Source organism: Dermacentor variabilis, chromosome 7 (genome assembly GCF_050947875.1).
Source record: "Dermacentor variabilis isolate Ectoservices chromosome 7, ASM5094787v1, whole genome shotgun sequence".
NCBI classification, from domain to species: Eukaryota; Metazoa; Arthropoda; class Arachnida; order Ixodida; family Ixodidae; genus Dermacentor; species Dermacentor variabilis.
The window spans coordinates 174,876,624-174,899,781 of NC_134574.1; the positions used below are offsets into that span (position 1 = coordinate 174,876,624).

The window sequence follows — 23,158 nt, forward strand, 5'->3', positions numbered from 1 at the left end:
TCCCTTATTTTTGTCGTTCCGTCGTCGGCAGGACGAGGAAGGACTGTTGATGACATTAACCGCGTCCCTTTCCTCTCGTCGAAGAAGTCCCAAGCTGCATAAAACCGGTCTCCACGGCAAGGGTGAGAAGTTCTGTAGAATTTTGAAGGCTGCTAGTGGATTCGTGGTGCTGTGTGCCCCCAAACAACTTAGTTCGACCCACGGAAAGAGTTCGGCAGTTTCCTGGAACTTTGCTGGTTGTCACCAAGGGCAACCACTTCAGAAGAACGAGGTGGGGAGCGCCCGTTGCTTCGATGTAGGCGCGCAGTGTGGCACAACACTGCCGAGCAGAATGTCGTGGGTTTCATTATTGGCTGCGTTACGGTTGTGGGGTGGTAATTCAGAAGACCCCTGCTGTGTGCTTTCATTTTAAGTTTATTATTAACATACAGTACATGGGTTACAGGTAATATACAGATGAGGGTCCCAAAGTCGGCGACTTCAAAGGGACCCTCGGTATTTATGCAGCTGGTCGAACATAATCCGAAGCACTAACTATCTTAGCTTGTGAATTGCCTTGAAAAACCCCTATTTTGATCTTATTTCGTTTCAGTAATGTCAGGGTGCATGTTTGTGGTAAATATAATGCATTCTCATAAACGAAAAGGCAGCTTTCCCGCAGTGCTTCATGTTGGGCGTTGCAGTCGACACATTTTTTTTTTTAATCCGTTCTCCATGTGAGATGCTATGTTCTAAACTCGATGGCGCTAAGGAGCCCGTGTCGAGAACACGACCTACTTTATACAGTAGGTCGTGGTCGAGAATATCCGGCGTCGGTGTCAGACGTCGTTTCGGCAATGTGACTCAAGGAATTTACTGAACTAATTGAATTTCTCAAGCTAAAATAAGTGGGAAAATCGTGAGCTGCGACTTACGCACAACCTACAGACTTGATAGCCCTCGGATTGTAATTCGACTATATGAGAAAACTCAAAGAAATCCCTTTTCCAGCGTTTCTACCATATCCACAAACCAGCCGCGGCACCCGCCATGGACGTCAGACTCTGAAGTTTTGCTATAGTGTTCTAGAACACCATAACGGGACGCAGATTTCGGTGGCGGCGCTGTAGTCGCGTGGGCTAGCTCCCTCCGCTGCTTCGCCATAGAATAAAGTGCTTCGCGCACTTCTTCGTGCGGGCTTTGATTCGCGACGTTGGCTGTTTTTTGGTGTTTTAACCTACCGTTCGAGTCTGTTTCGCGCGCTGTCGGCCGAACACGTGAGCGGTAGGAAGGTCGAAACGTCAACGGCAGCGACCCTGCTTCGCTCCCGGCTGTGAAACAGAATATAAGTGGAAAAAATTAAGGAAAGCAGCCGTCGTTCACCGTGCCGAAAGATGAATAAACACGGCGAATTTGGGAACGCAACTTGCACCGCCAAGACAAAAAACTCGACGAAACATGTGCGGTTTGTGTGCGAAACACGCTAAAAGAGTAGGTGGATTTTTAAACGATTCAACTGCAGATGGCCTAAGGGTGACGATATCTAGCACATTATAACTGCTGGATTATCCTGTCAGCCAGGGATTTAGGTATGTTATGACATACAGGTTATGCCAGGATTCGCTGGAAAACTTTTTCGGTATTGTCAGGCAATCATGTGGGTCTAATGTCCACTCAACACCAACGCATGCAGTTTCTAATTTTCGTTAATTACCTATCCTTTTATAACCTTGCGAAAATAGTACGCTCAGGCAATGCTGACCTTAATGGAGCTAGTGGAGAAATGAGTTCTCTCCTGAGTGCGCAAGATGCTCCAGCTCAATAAGCCAGGGCTGCTGCAATCGACCATCTCATTGAGGAAGGAAACCTAGCTTCAGCCGAGCGCATGCTTCGTAGTATTCCCACGTATTCCTGCTGAGCACAGAGCTGGTGGAGCAGAAGAGCGACGACCGTCTAATACATTACATGGCAGGGTATGTTGCTCGAAAGTTTCTGAAGTGTTATGACTGCATGTCTTGCAAGGCCTTTCTTATGGAAACCCCCAATACGGAAAGTAGAAACTCTGAGTTCACTGTAACATGCGACAAGGGTGTTATATCCTTCGCTGGAGCTTTTCATGGCAGTGAAGAAGTTGGAGGACATCTTCACTGTGTTCTTCAGCCGAGAGAAACTCTGCAGTGACAGCATAGTGGATGTAATGTTGCTAGTGAAGGAGAACTTCGGCTATGCCTTAGGCTGCAGCCAGCACTAATAAGATGAGCTCACAACAGAGTTGACCAAGTTCTATGCGCTGACCAGGCTGCACTTCTATGTAAAATGGATCAACCAATCGCGACAGGAACGGCGTAAAAAGAAATTGCACGCGAAGATAAGCCGTTCCTCATAGTGCCTGTCTCGTAGCAGCATGCACTTTCAGAAAGGAGTAGCTGCCCATCTTTCGTACCAATAAAGAGTTTGTGGCTACGACGAGTTCTCTTTATTTTGCTGTGTTACGAAATTTCGCTATCCCTGGTAACCACTACGACCGCATAATAGTGACATCACCATAGGATTAACTCCCTAGCTTTCAGTGGATATATGCTTTCGTAAACAAAATCGCAGGTAAAGGAATAAAACCTCATCATATCTGGCCTCTGTTCCGAATGTGTTAGTACACGCGCCGCAATTGTTTGGCTCACTTGAACTTGTGAATGCAATTGGGTCCTGACCTGTAGAAAAATTGTTAATGGCAAATGAATTAAGCAATTTACCCATTCACATATTTACCTCTTCTACGGTGTACGCGAGCTTTTAGTTTAGAAATCAGTCGCATCGTTGTGCGGCCGTTAGTCTGCACTCGTTGGGTCGGCTTTATTTTCGCGCAAGCTTGAAGAACGTCTGTCTTTCCACCTTTCTCTGCGCCTTGTCTTAATTTTAGAGGAAGTTTTCAGAAAACATGCTACGGAGCTGCGCGCTTTCTTTTTTCGGCGTGACACCAAGCGCACACGGCTTTCTCTACGTTGAAAATGCTCAGTTTCGCGTTCCGTACAGCCCATGCTCTAGTGGCGCCATCTGGCGGCGTCGACGTGAGATGCCACACCCGCAGGCTCTCCCTGAGCCCACTACCCCCTTCTAGTTCACTATAGCATAGTATAAGGCGTTGGGAGAAACACGCGGCTTGAGATGGCTTGAGTCTTGCAGATCTCGGAGGCCACGCAAATTCGGTGGCAATTTGCTACAATGCCTACGATGCCACTAGAGGACCGGAGGAGGCTTCGCGCATAGCTTCGTGGGCTTCGTTGCGAAAGCATGGGCCGCTCGTGCGCAATTACGGGCCTGCGGATCCACGGACGAAGTTGGTTCATTATTCTATGACAAGGTCGTAGCGCGGTCCGCGAGCTTGGTTGGAACGGGCTATCAGCCGCTCTCTACGCTGCGCGCGGTGGCACGGGTTCGTTCACCTCCAGTATACGTCCTCGCGCGCAGAGTGCCGGCGCGAAAGCGAAAGTGGATCGCGTGGTGAGAGCGCGCCCGCCGCCGCCGCCGCTCGATCTCTAAACTGCTGTACTTGAGCTTCGGCGGCAGCGTCGTACGGGAAGATGTCGGATCTGGAGCCAGAACTGCGCTCTGTCGACATCGACTCTCGAGGCTCCCGATCTCCATCGTCAAGCCCGCCGCTCGAACCTCGCAAGAACGGCTACAGCGGCGGCGAGGCTAGCCCGCCGCGGCAAAATCGCTCGGCGCACTCGTCTCGGAACCTCCTGCTGGACACGTCGTACGCGCCTAAAGTGCTGCGCAAGACGAGCGACTGCCTTGTTAGCCAGGAGCCGCCGACGCACTGCAATGAGTCCAAAGTTCTGGTGCTCTACAGCGGCGGTACCATCGGAATGGTTCGGGACTACGAAGGAGGCGGTAAGCGGCGGTGTGCAGAGGCGATCAATACGCGCGCCGACAAGCTCGCGAACGCGGAACAGGCGAATAAAGAAATATGAATTTGTTCGCAATGTAAACGCCCGACCGGAGAAGCTGTCGGTGATATAAAGTGATATCATTTAAGCCCCGAATTCCAGTCATTCACTGTAGGCTGCCGCGCGGGCACCCATCGCGCAATCCAGTTGATTTTGAGGGTTTATACTTCATGCTTCCTTTTTCTTTCCAGTTTCCGTGCAGCTTAATTTGCACAGCTGTAACTGCTTTGCAATTCCATTTGCATACGCGCGCCGCTTTTTTATAGAACGTGCGCAAGCTATGCGTGCGCCTCCGAGCTAGCCAGGGCACTCTAGGATAGATAAACTTGCGTGTATCTGCTGCAGCTATCGCATATCTACACGCTAATCATTGGCGTCAGCGCTCATTTCATTTTCTTTTTACGCTTACTTCTCTATCTGTTCCTGCAGTGCTGCGGCCGATGCCTCAAGTATTGGAGAATCGGCTGCGCACCTTTCCTCAGTTGCACGACGCTGAGTATTCGAGCACGCACTTTACGGACCCGAATAAACCACCGTTGGTGCTTCCGTAAGTTGACGACTTGAACAGTCGCTTGTATGTGCGATAGCGTCGCGGTTAGAAAAAAAAAATAACGTAATTTACTGGCACATGTGCATAAAACAGTACTGGGACGAATGTTTAGGTCGCAGATGTGTCTGCTATAGCCCTTTACAGAACCAAGACAGAACAATGCATGCTGTATTTCATTTGAAAAACGCAGCACAGCAAACTATATGTATATAGAAAAGAAACTGTTCCTGTGATATTGACTTGCATTGGGAGGACCTTTCCATTTCGAAAGCAGAAGAGCTAACTGAACTACTTGTAGCAAATAAAGCTATCTCTAGAAAAAAGACATTAAAGAAAGAAAGAGAAGCCATGAATGAGAAGAGAAGAAACTGAGGGGCCCGACTTTTTGTTAAGCACAACCGCATGAAGCCAACAGATAATGATGCCAGGGAAAGCGTAAGGTAATTTCTTTGTAGTTCTAATTGAGGTGTAGGAATGATAAGCTAAAGCAACATGAAAGGGGATGAAAAAAAAAAAAAAACAGATTGCCTTTTACTAAAATGTCAGGGTTAATACTGTATTTAACTGTGCCTATAGATATGGAGTTGACATAGGGGATAATCATATTGTATGTTATGCATATGTGATGCTTGTATAAATGAATGTATATGGCTCATTGTTTATCAAACTTAGACGTGGAAGAGATCAGTAGGTTTACCTTGAATGTTAGAGGTTACTCCCAAGGCTTTTATGTGCAGTTAATGAGTGTTTCTGTTTTTGCACAGTAATTGCAGCTGCTCTATAGCAATTGCAATACTCTCCCACAAGGCTGATGTCAGAGTGTAGCTGGGACAAAGTGGAGAAAGATGAACAGGTGGGAGAGTATTGCAATTGGGACAGACAATTCATTATGCAACACCTACAAGGGTTTGAAGAGAGTCCTTGTATCAAATGATAAGGAAGTGCACTGTCGAAAGAAGTCGTGCGACGGCTTTCAAAACATTTGTGCAGTCAGCTGCACCATTGAGGTTTCTCCCCTCTATCAAAATAGTATTATACTCTTAAAAATTATCTTCATTAAATTTCTTGTTACAAGAACTGGTACAGTAGGAAAACAGTCCTCAAGTGTGTTGAGCACAAACACCGGAATTTGTGTGCTATCTACCAAGCCAAGGTTTTTTAAGCTACACATATTGAAACAAAACCTTACCAATCAGTAATCAAATGACTTCATTTTATTTTTTTATTTATTGGTTACCTGCATCACCCCGTAGGGCATTACAGCAGGGAGGTTACAGACTTGAATGAATACATGAACAAACTATTTCAATGCGTGGAAAAAAGCATCATTTTCTGTGATGTATACAATGCTCTATGGCAAACTGTTCCAATCTCAAACAGTTCTAACATAAAAGAAATAACGGAATACGTCACCCCGAAAAGAAAATTCCCTGGCCTTCAAACAGTGGTCAAGTCGCTTAGATATGTAGTGTGGTGCCTGGATATATTGTTCGCGGTTTATACCTGTTTTAGAATAATAAATATCATGGAAAAATTTTGATCTGATATGCCTTCTACGATCCTTCAGCTCTTGCCATTTAAGTTTAAGTTTGCTTGCTGTCATGCTAAGCTGCTGGCTATAGTTACCAAGAACAAATCTAACTGCCCTATTCTGGATTTTTTCTAATTTATTTATAAGCTCAGACGTGTGTGGATCCCAACAAACACATCCATATGCAAGTATTGAACGTACATGACTGAAATACAACTGCATGTTTAAGTTACTCGGTAAATTATTAAAACTGCACTGCAAGAATTCCAAAACTGATGCTGCCTTATTTCCAATATAGTTAACATGCTTGTTCCATCGTAAATCAGAAGTAGAAAACACACCTAGATATTTGAATTCCTTGTTTATGTTTAGAGTTGAATCATGAATTCTATAACTATACAGATGATTAGCTCGTTTCCTTGTGAACGTGATGTGAGCAGTCTTATTTATATTTGATGACATATCCCAACGCACACACCAGCCTGCTATAGTATTTAGGTCAACTTGCAGGATTTGTGAATCTGAAATGGCATGTACGACTCTATAAACAACACAGTTATCGGCAAACATCCTGAATGAAGACTGTATACCAGTTGAAATATCATTAATGTACAACAAAAACAATAGTTTTCCCAACACTGATCCTTGGAGAACTCCCGACGTTACTGATGCATACTGCGAAGATATACCGTTCAGAACCACAGCCTGTTTCCTCAATGACAAATATTCGGCAATCCACGCTGACAAGTCGCTGACACGCTGGCAATCCCTGACAAGTCTTTCTCCTAGATTAAAAAAATACAAGTCCTTAGCGATGTCGGACTTTTGTATAAATTCAGTTTTTATTGCTTTCAGCAAGGCCAAATGCTCTGGCGAATTAGACGCCTTGTATCTTTGATAATTTCGTCGCTGTTGTCGAACAAGGGCACGTAACTCGGTCTTAAACCAGGGTTTGTCTCGAGCTCGCCTACTTGATATAACTCGTGATGGGACAAAAGCTTCACATAGTTCAAACAATTTCAATTTGAAAGTATTCTACAGTTGTTGATATCTAGCTTATCTGCGAGTGCACCAAAAGTTGGAGAGAACGACTCGAAAGCAGCGCTAATCGCCTCATAGTTGGCCTTGCTGTAGGCACACATTTTTTGTCCAGGTGTTTTTGCAACCTTCACATACAGAACTGATAAATCTGCTAGAACAATGTTGTGATCACTCAAACCTGGCAACACCTGTACATTGTATACAACATCAGGTACATTACAGAGCAAAACGTCGAGTATGTGACCTGTTCCATCAGTGCGCGATGGCTCGTGCACATACTGATAGAACGAGTTCTGATCTAAAATATCAAAGAAAGTTGAGTATAGGCTCCCTCGAGCAGTACCTCTTGGTTCCCCAGCTGACCAGTCAATATCCGAAAGGTTAAAGTCCCCCCCCCCCCCCCCCCTAGAACAAGGCATTCATTGGTAATAGTTTAAAGAAAATTGGGTAAATGAACTGATGGTTCTACAGAAGCACCAGGAGGCCTATAAAATGACCCAAGAATTGCCTTCTCATTCGGCAGCCTTACTTTACAAAAAATTGATCCAGAAATTCCATTTGCACGCTCGGGATGCCATTGTGGACAAGAATAAACACCCCTCTGCCGCGTGCACCGCGGTCTCGACGAAAACACTCGTACGTGTCCGGAAATACTTCAGTGCTTGCGATAGTCGGGTCAAGCCAAGATTCTGTTCCCGAAACAATGGTCGGTTGGATGGTACGAAGAAAAAAGTGAAATAAATAAAAAATTTCAACATACAATGAAACAAAAGAAAAATGACACTTTAGGATGAGATATCAAAATACCTGAATGAAATGTTTATTTCTCACGGAAATGTGCAAAATACACTGAGAATAAAAAAAGGAAAACCTATTCTGAGGGAACTTTCTCAGCAATAGGCTTTTTCTTTCTTTCTCTCTTTTTGTTGATTGTATGCAACACCAGGCAGACCACTGAAAGCAAGCTTCCTCCCAAGTAAGCTATAGTGTCTTGTGAAACTTGTACAGAGAGTTCTCGTCAGATGTGAAAAACAGGTGCACAGGGAACATGGGTTGCACCAGCTGTGTTAGACTACTGCAGTCTTTCTCCTCTAGTTGCGTTTCCAGAAGAAACGTGCTTCTTTTTTCTCCTGCTCTGATACAACATATGATGCTTATCATGCATGCGTTGGCCAAAGGCATTTACCCAGAAACTTTGTGCTCAAAAACGAAACATGGCAAGAAATAAAAAGCCTTTACTTTTTTTGCCTGTAGGCAACTCTTGTCCCTTGTATGGGTAAATAATTACTGAGGGCTTTATAACAAAGCTTTATCTTCAGAGCTCCTAAGTACACGAGAATGCAGGAAATTATCTTGTTCGGCATCAACAGAAATAATTTTGATAAGGCTTATTGCATTTAACAGAAGATGGTAAAATTTACTGACTGTTGGGACAGATTTTTATAAAGCCACTCATTTCTTTTTACAAATCACCATATTTTAAGAAATTGAAGCATCTGTAGTAAGCCTTGTAACACATTGATTAAATATAAACATATCAAATTGCTGTAAACTGTACATAATTGGACAGATAAAGTGTAAATACACTTTAGCTGTCCAATTATTTAATAATTTTAGATGTCCAGTTATTTATTAATTAATTTGTGTTAACAGATAAGTTAATGATAAAATTTCTGTAAACTGAGCCTAATTAGACATCTAAAGTGTACAAGCTTGGTTAATGTATTATGCACCACTTTGAACTATACCAGCCGTTTGGTAGTAGCCAGGACTCTTGCATGGCAATTTGGCGCCAGCACTAAATTAGCACATCACCTTTGTTCACTTTAGACAACAGAAACAGTTTACCGAATTAGTGTTTTTTTTTTCTTTTTACATGTACAATTGAACCTCATTGCAACAAAGTCGTATCCGAAATGAAAATATGTTTGTTTTATCTGACATGGTGTTGTAAGCATATACGTGTTATTACTTCGTTATATCCAATAAAATTATGTATAAATGTTCATTATACCAAGGTCTGATTGCTTTTCATAGGGAAGTTAACCCTGAGCTACTGCTTAAGCACACCAAAACAAAAACTGATACGTATTTTCTTAGTTATAGGAACTCTAGCACATGTTTCTCTCGTATAAAAGGATGGCACTTAGAAGACATGAAGTTTGGGTATATAAGCTGTATTTCATTTCGATATTTAAGGCTGGTCTTGAAATGTCATGTAATCAACATTACTATGACGTCATAACAGTGACACAGAGCTACATCTGCTGATGCCCGTGTGGCAATAATAAAGGCTAGGTATTATGATGTTGCCCATTAAGCAAGAGTTCCTGTACACTTGATAAGGATGTCTTTCCTAAGAAAAAGGACTCGCACGTGACACTCTAAATTTTGTGTGCAGAGTTTTCCGTCAACCTTATCTCGATTAGATATGCTGTTATGAGGGCAGTGAGGAAAAACAAGATATGCAAGTGGGTGCGAACAAACTGGCACATCATTATACGACTTCGGGGCACTCATGCCAGAACTCTGCAGGAGCTCGCGTATCACGCGATAAGGTCTTCTGCCCTGGAAACCAAGTCGTGTGAGCAAGCAGGCCTGAAGCTGTTTTTCCATTAAGCCAAGCAGGAAGTGCCAGGACATGGGGCGGTGCATATCTTCAGCAAATGATAAGGAAGTCCAGCCATCGCAAGGGAAAGTTTCTTTATGGTTGCTTCGTGCTTGGGCTGATTGCAGTGTGGCTGGTAGTTTTGAAACGCATCTGTGCTGTGCGGCTATTGATAAGCGCAGAGATGGAGCACAGCTGATCTGTACTGCTGTAGTCTGTAGTTTTTGTTTTCTATTTTATAGCACACATGTTTAGAGGTAAGGCTGACACGTCCTTACTACACTATCTCAAAACTGCTGTGCTCAACTTGGAGAAAGCGACAAGAAATAGAGTTTCTTAGTTCAAGATATTTTTTCTGGGCCAGAATGCCAGGTATGTTTGCAGCATGGAGAAAAGGGTCTGTTTGATGAGATAGTACCTGTGTTTCTTCACTTGTTTGTAAGTTCTACATTCTGTATCTAGCTGCTGGCATTACCAAAAAAAAGAACTCTGTCAGGATCTTTTCATCTTCTCATAAAGCTTGTCTGCATGTTGTCAGTCATAATTACTTAGCAGTTTGACGATTGCATTGCAGGTTCTATATGTGCGAGCAAGATTTGTATGAATGGAAGCTCACTTCTGTTGTTATATACGTGCATTCCTAAAAAAAGAGGACTTTGCACTCTTTTTATATCTTGTTCCAAGCAATAAACGTCATCTGTATTGTATGCTCAATGCATTGGCGGGCTAGTTGGTGCGAATCCATGAATACTTTGTTTAGCGCAAAACAACAGACACAAGAAAGACGACAGGACAAGGCGCTACTCTCAACTGTGCGAAAGTTGAGAGTAGCGTCTTGTCCTGTTGTCTTTCTTGTGTCTGTTGTTTTGCGCTAAACAAAATATTCATGTACTGTATGCGTTTACTTTTTTGAAAACTTTTCACTCGTTAATTTTCTGTCAAGACTGAGTGCTATGTCATGCCAATGACACGCGTGCTGTTCATGCATGCAAGATAGATAACGAATATTGTTAAGCTCCAAAGGGCACAAACATTTTTTAGGGTATGTGTGTCACCGTCTGCATACATGTATCTCCATGGCAAAATCTATCACTTGAGCCAGATTATCCGTGGCTTGCTGTCAGACACCCTGTGTGTACCATGACTAATAGTGTTTTTTCCTAGTAGACATGTTACAGGAGCAAACATATCGTTTCATTCTAACCATATAGCTTGAAACAGAAGAAGCAGTAGGAGCAGAGCTGTGAGGAAATGTATTGTGCAAAATTCAACACAAGGACATAGTAAGGGACACAGACAACGTCCTTGTGTGCTACTACATCCTTGTGTTGAATTTCGTGGAGTACATTTATTTCTTCGCAGTATGAACCCACTCGCCTAATAACAAGTTTTATTGAGCAGAAATGTGTTCAGTCAAGGCTCAAATGTGTTGAGTTTGCATTGAAATGCCTGTACTGTGAAGCAGCAGTGTGAACTATCTGGTAATTGCTCCAGCTTTGTCATGGGAATGGAAATAACAATGGAAGAAGACCAACTCAGGTTAGACAGGAATGTTAATAAGGTAGTTGAGTGGTGTAAGCAATGGCAAATGTGCATTAATTTCGAAAAGACGATATATATGCGGATAACTTTAAAAAAGAAGCCACTGCTATATCGCTATGGCACAGAAAACACTTTCTTTTGTCAGAGGTAACACAATACTATAAGTACCTTGGCTTGTACATAACAAAGGATCTTTCCTGGTCAAAGCACCTTGACACAGTAATAGCAAACTGTCGCAGCAAGTTGTTTTTTCTAAGACGCATATTAAAATCCTCCACACCAGCAGTACGTCTATTTGCATACAAAACACTCGTCCGCCCCGTTTTAGAATATTCTGTAGGTATATGAGACATGTTCACTAAAAGCGATATAGGAAAGCTAGAAAACTTACAGAAAAAAGCAGTTCAATTCATCTACAATACATATTGGCGTAGTTCTGTTACAAACCTTTTATCTCGGAGCAGCTTGCCTTCTATAAGTTATAGAAATTGTGTATGTTGCTTAAAATTCTTTTTCCAACTAATAAATGGTCACTACAACATCGACATGTCTCACATTATCACCTATACAACAGGTTACACTACCAGACAGTGACACTCACTAACTGTAACTCCATTTACAACACGTGTCAACTGCTTCAAGTATTCCTTTTTTCCTAGAACTATAGTAGATTGGCATAAGCTGGCTGATAAAACTGTAACACAGGACTCAGTATCACTTTTCGAGACATATCTTTAATAAAAAACATTTTTTGCGCTTACTGAGATTGTTAGTGATAGCACTGTTTGGCTGTATGATTGGAAAAATTGCTGAAGTAATGTTGAAGCGCTTGTTTTTTCGCTTGTGTGAAGCGCTTGTGCGAATAATTTTTTTAGTGCAGTTCCCCATTTTTGTATTTATTTTGTTTTGTAAACCTACTCGTGTACCATGCTGCTAAGATCTTGTTTAAGATCGCAGTATTTTTAAATAAATAAAGGCGGCTGAAATAGTTGGTGGAAAATTCTGTTTTTTAAACTCGTAAGGTTTTTGCAAGGGCTTGAGAATCTACAATTTTCTCCTTGCGTTTACTGAGTTGCCATTCTGTTTACATGGAACACTTGTGCCTGTTTTGCTTTTACAGTTGTACGGGGGATCCCAATCGCGTAGTGTACACCATTTACGAATATGACCCACTGCTTGACTCATCCAATGCCACTATGGACGACTGGGTCCGTATTGCTCTCGATATTCGGGTGAGCTTTTTCTGCATTCTTTATTTTTAAAAGGGTAAGGCTAGCTATTGTTGCCATCATCAACTGGATGCTGTCTCACACCACTAGAGCACATGCTTTGCTCTGTAGCTGATGTCGCGGTGGCAATGGCTCACTGCCTGTATGTCTACATATGACAGATTCTATCGCAGGTGTAGTAATTTCCTTAGACTAATGAAAGGTGCCAAAATGCTTGTGAATCCAAGGCACCATTATATTCTACTTGTTTGGACCTAGGGACATGTGTTTGCTTTTAAAAGGTGAGCAGGAGGAGGAGTTTATTCTTATTAGAGGCATTTAAAAGCACTCTGTTGCTCAGGCGGTGTGATTGCCAGCCTGGCTAAGTCCACCGCTGCTTGTCTGCATTTAATTTCTTGTTTATTAAAAGCTAATGGGATTTAATTGTGGGGGCAGTATTCTCAATCGATGACCTTATGCGATACCATTGGCTAAGCGCACGAAACTAGTTGTGATTAAAACAGTGGCATGCATCCCATCAGTGTTCACGAGGCATACTTCTCAAGTGCATTGATGGGATGGTGATCATACCAGTAAGGCATCATGCCGGACATTTCATCGTACAAAAGTGAAAGAATCCGTCTCAGCATTCTTGACTGTTTGTGCTTATTGTAATGGCCATTCTTGTATTGATTCAGGGCGGAAATAAATTGATGGATGGACAAAAAAATCTTGTTTCAATTGTTCAATATTAACTGAAAATGCTGAATACGAAGAAGCACATCAGATATCCATTGCCTGAAAAAAGCTGAGTATGTTTCACACCAGGGAGCGGCACCACCTGTCAGCCATGGAGGTAGTCAATCCAAAACGACCCATGAGAACCAATTTCATTCAGGTTGGTAATCAGTAAATTGATTCTACTCCACGGAACGTTTAAGCATGCTTAACTGGTGGAATACACCAGTAAAGGCCAAAGTGTGCGTCTAAGAATTAGAAGCACAGTACAGCAAAACAAGGGGCAAGTTCAGCTTGCCATATTTCTTGTCAAGTGTTCCACTTGCTTGTGTTTCTGCAGGCATATTACGAGAAATTTGATGGCTTCGTTGTGCTGCACGGAACCGACACGATGGCTTACACAGCCTCGGCCCTGTCCTTCATGCTTGAGAACCTGGGCAAGTCTGTCATCATCACGGGTTCACAGGTACGCAACTGTCGCACCTGATAGATGCAGTGTGACTCGCTGGAACTTGGAGCAATTCAGAGCCCACCAAGGGGTCTGAGCATTTTTTTGATTTAACAAGCGGCGACGTGTAGAATGTGCCCTCTTCATGATGGGTACCAAATGTTGTGGTGCTGCAGGCTGTGGCGAGCCTCCAAAGTAAAAAGAAGAAGCATGAGCTCACTTCAATGTCATTGCATTCAAGTGCAACTACATATGGCATATATACTATGTGTCTGAAGCAGCAAGCAGGCATAGTAGTTTGGATAAGGCTGAGTTGGAATTTGCATCATATTTGGCGAAACTGTCCTTTTTTTTTTGAGATGATAGAAGGTGACATTGTTATAATTGGCACTATTCCTTGGCTCTTGGACAGGCGGTACGTATAGCATTCAGCTACATTATCACAGACAAGTCAAAATGATAGCATAACATTACAAAGAAACTCGCAGAACAATAATTCCCAAAACAGCATCAAACAACACAGTGCCATTAAAAAGAAACAATCAAGTAGCAATGCGCACTGCAATAATATCACATAAATGCAGTGACAGTACAAATAAAGAACACTATTATAATTAAACTTCTTTTTGCATGTGTTAATACCGTCCAACACTGCCTTTGTAGTAATGGTGGGACTTCTTACAAAATGTAGATTTTGCGAGCAGTTTCTGATGCACCTATTCACATTTTGCATACAAAATTTTGTATTGAGCCTTCGTTACAAATATTTTTTAAGCTAATTATACTGCAAATATTTTTTATGTGATACAAAATCTTGCTGTAGTTGGCCTTTAATATTGTTAGTATTGAAATTGAACTGATCAGTAGCACTCGCTGTTGTATTGAATTGTCACTTCCTTTTTCCCTCTTCGTTTCCCCCGTATTTCCCAAGCCATTCACCTTAGCTGTAGAGTAGCAGGCCAGAGGCATGTTCTTCCTGTCGTTGAGCTTTTCTCTCTCTGACTGACAGAACCTGTTGTACTTTAATGGCACAGACATGGCGCTCTACATAATTATGTTCCACTGACAGACAAGGTTCCTTGTGCTTAAAAGTCGATGTAATTGTGGTTATTTCTTGCCAAGCTCTCCAATGATCATGCATGTTTCAAACCTGTGCCAAGGCTTCTCGTAGCACACTTGCAGTCTATGCTTACCTTTGTTACCTACGCTTTCATCATGGCCACATGTGAGGGGCTCATGGCAGCCAAAATTGTTGAGAATAGTGGCAACTAGGCTCATGTGCAAGCACAGTTGATAATAATTGCATGCCGATCTATTTCTGTGCAAGTTTTTCATGTATTCTGCTCAAATCTCACCATGTGTGTTTTATTGGAGCAACTATCTGTTGCCATTGTCCTATTCATTAGCTGCTTTTTTTTCCGTTCTTTTCAACTTTGCTTTTAGGCTAAGCTTTCCAGTGCTGTTTGGCATGCAGCTTCAGAGTAATTTGCAACAAGGACTGTGTGTTAGTTTCATATGCAGTTGCAGAATAATTTGAGACAGAAAAAAGGTCACAATGACATGATAGCTATTTGAAGCAGTTCATGATATCTGCATATTTTCGATAAAACTGACAGCTGAGTGTGAGCTGGCTGTGCTAGTTGTGGCGCAGCTGTAGCTGAAACACATTCTTTCACCTTGTTTGTCATTTCAGAGCACCTGAGCATAGTCTGACATTCCACAGTTTAAATTTTTTCTCTCTGGTGAGCTTGATTAAAAGTAGTCTTTGGAGCAAGGACTTGGATGTTGTGACATTCGAAGCCCCCCCCCGCCGCCCCATTAAAACAGCCTATCTGTTTGTGTGTCATTCACTGTTGCACAATGCAGAATGCAAGATACAGTAATTTCTCCAACATTGAAATGACTGGTTTGCTGCAACTTGTTTTCCTTTAGCACACATCTTCAAAAACAGATGGCAGGCTGAAAATTAGATGTCGTGGCTTGCAAGTTTCTAAGCTGAAATTTGTCCCTCTGTAAACTTGTTCATTGCCATGCGATCCCTTTGCCTGAATGAATTAGTTGACTCTTTCTCACTCAAACAATGCTTGTTCTTTTAAGGATGCTGTAACTCGTTGAGCAAATATGTGTGTGGTTGATCCTATTTTATTGTTATATATTGTATTGAATGAGGTTACTGGGCACATAGGCTATTGGTCAAACAATTTTTTACCTGTTTCTTCAGTTGTGTAAGTAAAGCTCATTTTTATTGATCGATTGCTTGATTTATTGATGTATTCTATTAAAATGGTTTGTTTGTAATTTTATTGTTTGTGGTGTTTTTCAGAGTGATAATTCTCTTAAAAATAAGTACTGGCCTGACCTGTCATTCCTTTTTGTGCCTGCTGACTGACCACCACCTAAACGTCCAGGGAAGCCAGAAATGTCCCGAACGGTGCACCGGTTTCCGTGAACCAGTTTCGGTGCACCACAGTGCACTCTGTTCCTGCAATCGTGAGCTCAGGCAGAAGAAATGAATGAATGAATTAATTTATTTTAATACCTTCAGGGCCTGTAGAGGGTTGTAGAAGGGAGTGGGGACATCAAATACTGCAAACACGAATACAAATATTAGTTAGTCAACACAGCCAGTTGGGTGAGTTGGTTTGGCATTGCAAGCGTACAAATGCGTCCAAGGCATGAAAGGAAAGGCAAGAGACACACGTAGTGCATGCGCTGTGTGTGCCGTATCGTTCCTTTCATTGTCCCTTAGGTGTGCACTTACACGCTTACAAATATCAGGCCGCTCTTCTAGCACATATTAAAGGTCGCTTGGATCTGTAATAGAAGCAGTGGAATTGAAAAAGTGGCTCCACTCATTATGTGTTTGAGGGATAAAAGTGTTGGCTTGTGTGACAATGAGGAACAAACACCTTGTGGCGACAGTTGGCACGAGATGATATGAATGAAGGATGGGAAAGTAACTGTTCGTTAAGGTGAGGATTGTGGTAATAAATGTTACGAAATAAAGCGAGACGTGAAGAAAGCAATGGGAAGCATAACGCTGCTTTCATTGACGAGACGCTGGAAAGACAGCAGTATTAGTTGGAGAAGCTGAAATGTGCACCACAATTCCGGGCAGCTTCAGTGTAACTAATGAGACTTCAAATGAATTGATCTCACACAGCAGATGCATATTCTAGTTTGGAATGAACAAAAGTTTTATAAAGGAAGAGCTAAAGAAAAAAAGAAAGGGGCTATTGAAAACTAATGCCTTAGGTACACAAGTGTGTGGTTAGTATTATTAAGAAAACATAATTAAGGTGCAGCTGCCAAGAAAGGTGGGGTTAATGCGCAGTGCCCCTGATTATTTTTTCACAAGCAACACTGTCATGCCTAGCCTTGTAGCTACGCAACGTCAGTGAATTTTGCTGTTTCAAGATGTTGCGATAATATTGATGTTAGATTTAGTCTTTCGAGACAACTCTAGCATCAGGTCAACATATCCTCTAATGGCGTATTTAAGTGGTCACTTCAGAGTGCTCTGACGGCGCTGCAATGTTTTTAAACTTCTTAAATTTTTATTTACAAAATACTGCAGGCCAATGCGTGGCACAGGAAAGAGTGGATTATTGTTTATACAGTTGTGATACACAATATATGACTTTCAAAGAAAAAGAAGTATACAGTGTGCAGTACAGTAAAGAAGTACAGTGTACAATGCAGGAGACTGAACATTGCAATATAAGCAAAGATAACTTTTTCGCAGAAAGAAGAAAATATGAACAGTATAAGGAACCCATAAACTAATCAAGCCATACCCAACTTAACACAGTGAGAGCATGAGCCCTATTTATTGTTTTGAATAAAGGGAAAATTAGACATCCACCCATTCGTAGCGATTGCTACAAAGGAAACCCATATGGGTTCCTCGAAAGAAAAGCCTCATGGTTGAAGAAAAATTCGCCCTGGTCCGGGACTCGAACCCGGGACCACCGCCTTTCCGGGGCAGCCGCTCTACCATCCGCCACTCAAACAGGACGAATTTTCCTTCAACCATGAGGCTTTTCTTTTGAGGAACCCGTATGGGTTTCCTTTGTAGCAATTGCTACGAACGGGTGGATGTCTGACTTTCCCTTTATTCATTACTTCTCTCCACCTTGCGGGTTTCCGCAGAAGTACTACGTTATTCATTGTTTTACACACAGGCCCACATGCACAAAAATAGATATTCGCTACAAGCACAATTAGTCCATTGAAAATGGTACATTATCAGAAATGATAAGCATTGACAAGCAGGGCATTCCATTCAGTAATCTTGTCGGGGTGATGATGCCTAGTTGGTCTAACTGATAGCGACTGGAGATAGGGCAAAGGATTAAACTGAGTCACATTTCCATAGGCACAAAATAAATTTTAGGCGCGCTTGCTTTCTTCGAGCTTCAAGGGTGGCATTATTATTTCGATTCATCCAGTGAGATGAGGAATTGTGACGTCTGTTGATGTGCTCCAGCTTTGTCAATGCCGTTTCTTGTGAATGGGTCCCGGATGATACAGGCATATTCCAGTCTCGACCTTGCCAACATTTTAAATGCTAGTAGTTTCACAGATGAAGACAAGTGTTTAAGCTAGTGCCTTAACAGGCCTAGTTTACACCGAGCAGACCCACAGACATTGTTGATGTGTTGTTACCAGCTCTAGCAGTTGTGTGTGACACCAAAATATTTTTTTCATTGTTATGGGGTTTTATGTGCCAAAACCACTTCCCGATTATAAAGCACGCCGTAGTGGAGGACTTCAAAAATTTTTACCACCTGGGTTTCTTTAACGTGCACCTAAATCTACGTACATGGGTGTTCTTGCATTTCACCCCCATCGAAATGTGGCTGCCATGGCCGGGATTCGAACCCGCGACCTCGTGCTCAGCAGCCCAACACCATAGCCACTGAGCAACTACTGCGGGTAAAAAAAAAATATTTTAAAATGACTGTTTTGGTAATTGTGCATTTCTTAATGGTGTATTGCTGTTGCTATGTGCATAAACTCAGTTTTTTCCTCATTAAGTTTCATTTACCATGTATTGCAGCAGTCAGAAATTGCACTGAAATTTTTATTGATAGTTACTTGGTCATCAGCATTGTTAATCACTCTGTAGAGTAAGCAGTCATCCGCAAACATACCAACACTGTCGTTGGTGTGTGCTGTCAAGTCATTAACATACACCAGAAAAACTAAAGGTCTGAGCACGCTCCCTTGCGGCACTCCTCTGAGTCTACGGGGATGCGCACCCTGGGCCCTCAACGACATCGACGACTTGCGTGCACATGCTTAAGATATCCATTTTGTCAGGTTGGGTTTTGTTATTAAATCAGAATGAGGGACCCTGTTAAAGGGTTTACTAAAATCAAGGAATATATCATCAATCTGGCCGGCTTTATCAAGAACTGAGGCAAAGGCATGAACAGTACAGAGACGCTGAGTAGTTGTAGACAATTCCTTGCGAAAGCCGTGTTGAAATGAGGACAGAATGTTATGTTTTTCAATAAATTCTTCCATTGAAACGACATGCTGTAGAAGCTTGCGCAACGTACGCGTAAGCCATGACAGTCTAACACGAGCGACACACCAATTTGGTGGAACAGTGCCACAAGAAATGGATGTGCAAAAAATCACGAGAAGGCGGGACGGCCACTTGGCATATCGACGAAGGAAAACATTGGAATATTGTCAGGACCATTTGCATTTTTTCATGCCAGATTTAAAAGCACAGAAAATGCGCCCTTCTGCTTTAAAAAATTAGTACCAACATTTTCTGCATTGTTGGCAACATTTGGAGAGCGCTGATTTGATTCAATGAAGCTCGAGTAAAAATGGTGATTAAACTCGAAAGTATGTTGTTGCTTTATGAATTATTCGTTCATAAAATTTTAAGTGGTCAATTGTTTGGCAATTATTTGTGTTCAAGTGGTGCCAAAAATTTTCAGGGTCATTCTTAAGAAACTGTGTATGGGAACATTAAAATTGCCTTCCCACTCCAATTTTTTCAGCGAGTGTTTGTTGTAGCTCTTGCAAAGTTGCATCAAATTTTTTATGTTTTCAGTGTCTTTTTACTTTCCGATTAAGGTGAATTATGTCCCTATTGATCCAAGGTTTTCTTGATGAACTGTTTTTGTTTTGTTGGCATGAAATTATGAATGCAAAAGTGGCAAATGGATTTAGACTTCAAACAGAGATACTTAATATCATCGCCAGAGAAGTCCTCCAGTGTTAGTTCAAAAGAATCGAGAACGAACTTGTCATTCGTAAATTTTCGATGGATTACATTTTTTAATCATAACATGGTTTGAGTGGTATATTCAACAAGTTCATGTAAAAGTAGTTCTAAGTGTTATTGTTTACTGCTAGCATAAGCAGGCTCAATTCATGATAAGGAAGCAGAATTATGGCTTCCATACCTGGTTGTTCTCACAATTCAGCTGTAAAGCTGTTTTTTGCCACCTTCTTGCATGGCCAGAACACTCTCAAACGGCCACCCAAATCAGTCAGTGTTTCCGCACCTCGCAAAGTGCAATAGTAGTTGCATGTACGAGCAGCTTGTGGCACAGTTTCTACGATTTTGAAAATATGTGTGTATCGGTACTCCTGGCAAAGAGTGCGTTTCCCTTGTACTTTCAAAAATATCTTGCAAATTTGGTAAGGTAGGTCAAACTGTTCTGGGAGGATTTAACAGAGCAGACCAATAGGGCGGTGATACCGTGTGGCTTGCATCCAAGCATAAATTGTTTGAGCAGTGTGCTTAGATTGGGCTCCTCCTGGATTTCGCCAGATTCCCATCTTTGAGCCGAGGAGTGATGGACGGGAGAACTTGCTCAACTCACTCATCATAGCCGGAAACTATGTCATTCCTGAGGTGAGGCTCCTTCCTTTTGCTTCTCTGCCGCCTTAACTTTTTCAAGCACAATCGTTAACACGGCTAACTTCTATTCCAAAACACCTTTTCTTATTGCCTCATGGTGTCTTTGTTTTGTTGCCATCAATGTACACTATTCTAGACCTTATTTCCCTGGATATAAGAAACCAGTAAATCTGTAGCGTTGCCTCTAGAAATTGTGGCTAGTATATTTCTTGCGAGCTTGGCAACTGTTGAATCATTAATTCATTGATTGATTGTGTATCTGAGTGGTCAAGATATAGTGGAAGATGTTAAAGAAGGAATGAATGATCATGTAGAACACGCACCTTGAATGTGCACAAGTTAGGATGCACAGTTACAATTTCTGTGCCTGTCAATTTTCTCTCCTTCATAGCTCCTGTCCTAAATTTCGATAAAACTAAAATGCAGCTTTTTGTTGAAGAAACTGTGCAAACTGTTTTTCCATGCCTGTCAAGCCAATGTCTTGCTCGCTTCACGCTTGCTTGACAGTGAGGCGCGCAGACAGCCACATCACTCACGGCCAAGGGTGTGGCAGTTGCACTGGCACTGTGGGTTTTCCGGGTGAAGTTGCCCGGACGTCATCACAGCGCAGAATTCAGCGGCATCAGCTTTTTGCATGTCTGGAACCAGTGATAACCTCTCCTTATACAATAGGATCAATTGTCTGGCTGTGTAAGTTTAGAATTGCTTGTAAAATTACTACCTCAAGTCATTTTAAAACGCACACCTCAGTTGGTAAAAGCAGTCCCAAGGAAATTGCCTAATTATTGCATTTTCTCTATATTTAAAGAAATTCAAATGTGTTTTCTGAAATAACCTATATAGTTGACGAGATCACTGGCCCTGCTTCTTCATCTCGAAGAGTTGAATTGTTTTCAATTCTGTCACTTTGTGCTTTTACCTTTCTTTTTCCGGCTGGCTAAATTTGCGTCGTCTTCAAGAGCAAACTTGGGAATTCCTCTCCTGACATTCATGTATCTTGTGCATTTGTCACCATTCACAATTAGCCTCCATACCACCACAGTGCTTGAAATGAGTGGATTCGAGCAGTTCATTAATTTTCTGTATGTGTGGTCGAACGGCAAAATTTTCTAATGAAATTAGAATATTTTTGTCAGATGGGTTTCAAGTATAAGATCAAATGCAGAATATTTCTTCCCCCTTTAAATGTGAAAAATGAAACTAAAGTAACCTGAAAGGGAAGTGTGGCTAAAAAGATATTCACTTTGCTAGATAATATGTATAGGTAGTGTTGTCTGGAAGTCTGTTCACACGGGGTAACTTGCAAATGAGCAAAAAGTGAAAGGTTATGGCAGCTCTTGGTTGGGCTTGCATACGAGAGGGACTCTTGACGTTTAACTGGTCACCAGCCACTGCTCAGTGACTAGTGCTCTGTGGCTGACCAGAAGGTCATGGGTTCGGTTCTTGATGGCCTCCTGCTGATGTAAGTGGAACCCTTGTGTAGTTACATTCAGGTGCAAGCTAAACAACCCGAGGTGGTCAGAATGAATCATCCTTTATTAGGGGTGTGCAAATAGTAATTTTTTAGACCAAATTGAATACGAATCAAATAGTGCCAGAAGCGAATTGAACTGAATACAAAGTAATTTGCTAATACTTTCCAGCTAATGAACATCTGTTCTCGCCATTAATATAAAACGATCTTGACATATGAGTATACATACTCGCAACGTTATAGCAAGTTTATATCATTACATTGCACATTATACAGAGTGTCCCACATAACTTGAGCCAAGAATTTAAAAATGAAAGGCGCGTCGGAAGCAAATTGAACTGAACGCACACTATTCGCAATAGCCTATAGTAACTCATAAAATTTTTTGGTTTACCAATACATAACTCACTAATTAATTAAGTTTGATTACCCAGCTGTTTAATTATTGGCTGAGGACTCCAAGTATGATATGCAGATTTGTAGAGCACCTTCAGAAACCACCAAGCATTGCACGAGGCTGTGGTCGCTGCTCATGCATTCAGCCTTATTTCGCAGCAGACGTAGGTACTCCCATGTCTGCACCATAGTTAGCACTTCATGTGGCTCTTCGTCCGCCGGCTCTTCATCCTCGTCGGGGCCATCAACAGTGTCAATTAGTATCTCCGCATCCGTTGCTGGGGTGACCACCGGAGTGACAGTGTCAGCCAACGCAAATGCCTCGAAGTCACCTTCTACCTCTTGGCCAGCAATTTTATGAAAAGCCTTGTACAGGTTGCTGCGAGTTTGGTCATCGCCAGGCTGGTCATCGTCAAGGTCGCTGACGATGGTGTGGGAAAAACCGCCATGCGCAAAGCAGTTGGCGGCCTTTGAAGGCGCGAGTTCTTTCCACGAAAAGTTCAGCATTTGCATCGCACGAAGCAAATCAGTGTTGTACCTTTTGCTGGCGTCATATGCGGTGAGCATGTGCTGCAAAAGAGCTTTGTAGTACAACTTCCGGGTGGTCTCAATGATGCCCTGATCTATCGGTTGCAGTACTGTGGTTGTGTTTGCAGGCAAAAATTCCACAGCAATCGCCTTGAGGTTGTCGATCTCGCCGTGGCACGGGCAATTGTCAATTACGAAAACCACTTGCCGATTCTTTGCATCTGACCGTTTATCCAGAAGGCGCACATAGTCTTCAAAAATAACAGCAGTCATCCA

At 42.2% G+C, this 23,158-nt stretch overlaps 1 protein-coding gene across 7 annotated transcripts in view; it reads left to right on the top strand.

Moving 5' to 3' along the window:
• Nucleotides 1-3,198: 3,198 nt before the first annotated feature.
• The window catches only part of LOC142588518 (L-asparaginase), a 108,800-nt gene continuing 88,840 nt past the window's right edge, over nt 3,199-23,158 (top strand). Inside the window, exons 1-6 of one of the 7 annotated variants that reach the window (XM_075700341.1) lie at nt 3,199-3,870; nt 4,356-4,473; nt 12,319-12,430; nt 13,485-13,610; nt 18,495-18,530; nt 20,395-20,478. In XM_075700341.1, coding sequence (XP_075556456.1) covers nt 3,558-3,870; nt 4,356-4,473; nt 12,319-12,430; nt 13,485-13,610; nt 18,495-18,530; nt 20,395-20,478 — 789 coding nt within the window. In that variant the 5' untranslated portion in view covers nt 3,199-3,557. Of the gene's footprint in view, nt 3,871-4,355; nt 4,474-12,318; nt 12,431-13,234; nt 13,305-13,484; nt 13,611-18,494; nt 18,531-20,394; nt 20,479-23,158 lie in introns of those variants that run through there. The other 6 variants (XM_075700338.1, XM_075700339.1, XM_075700343.1 and 3 more) reach the window with 6 other exon arrangements.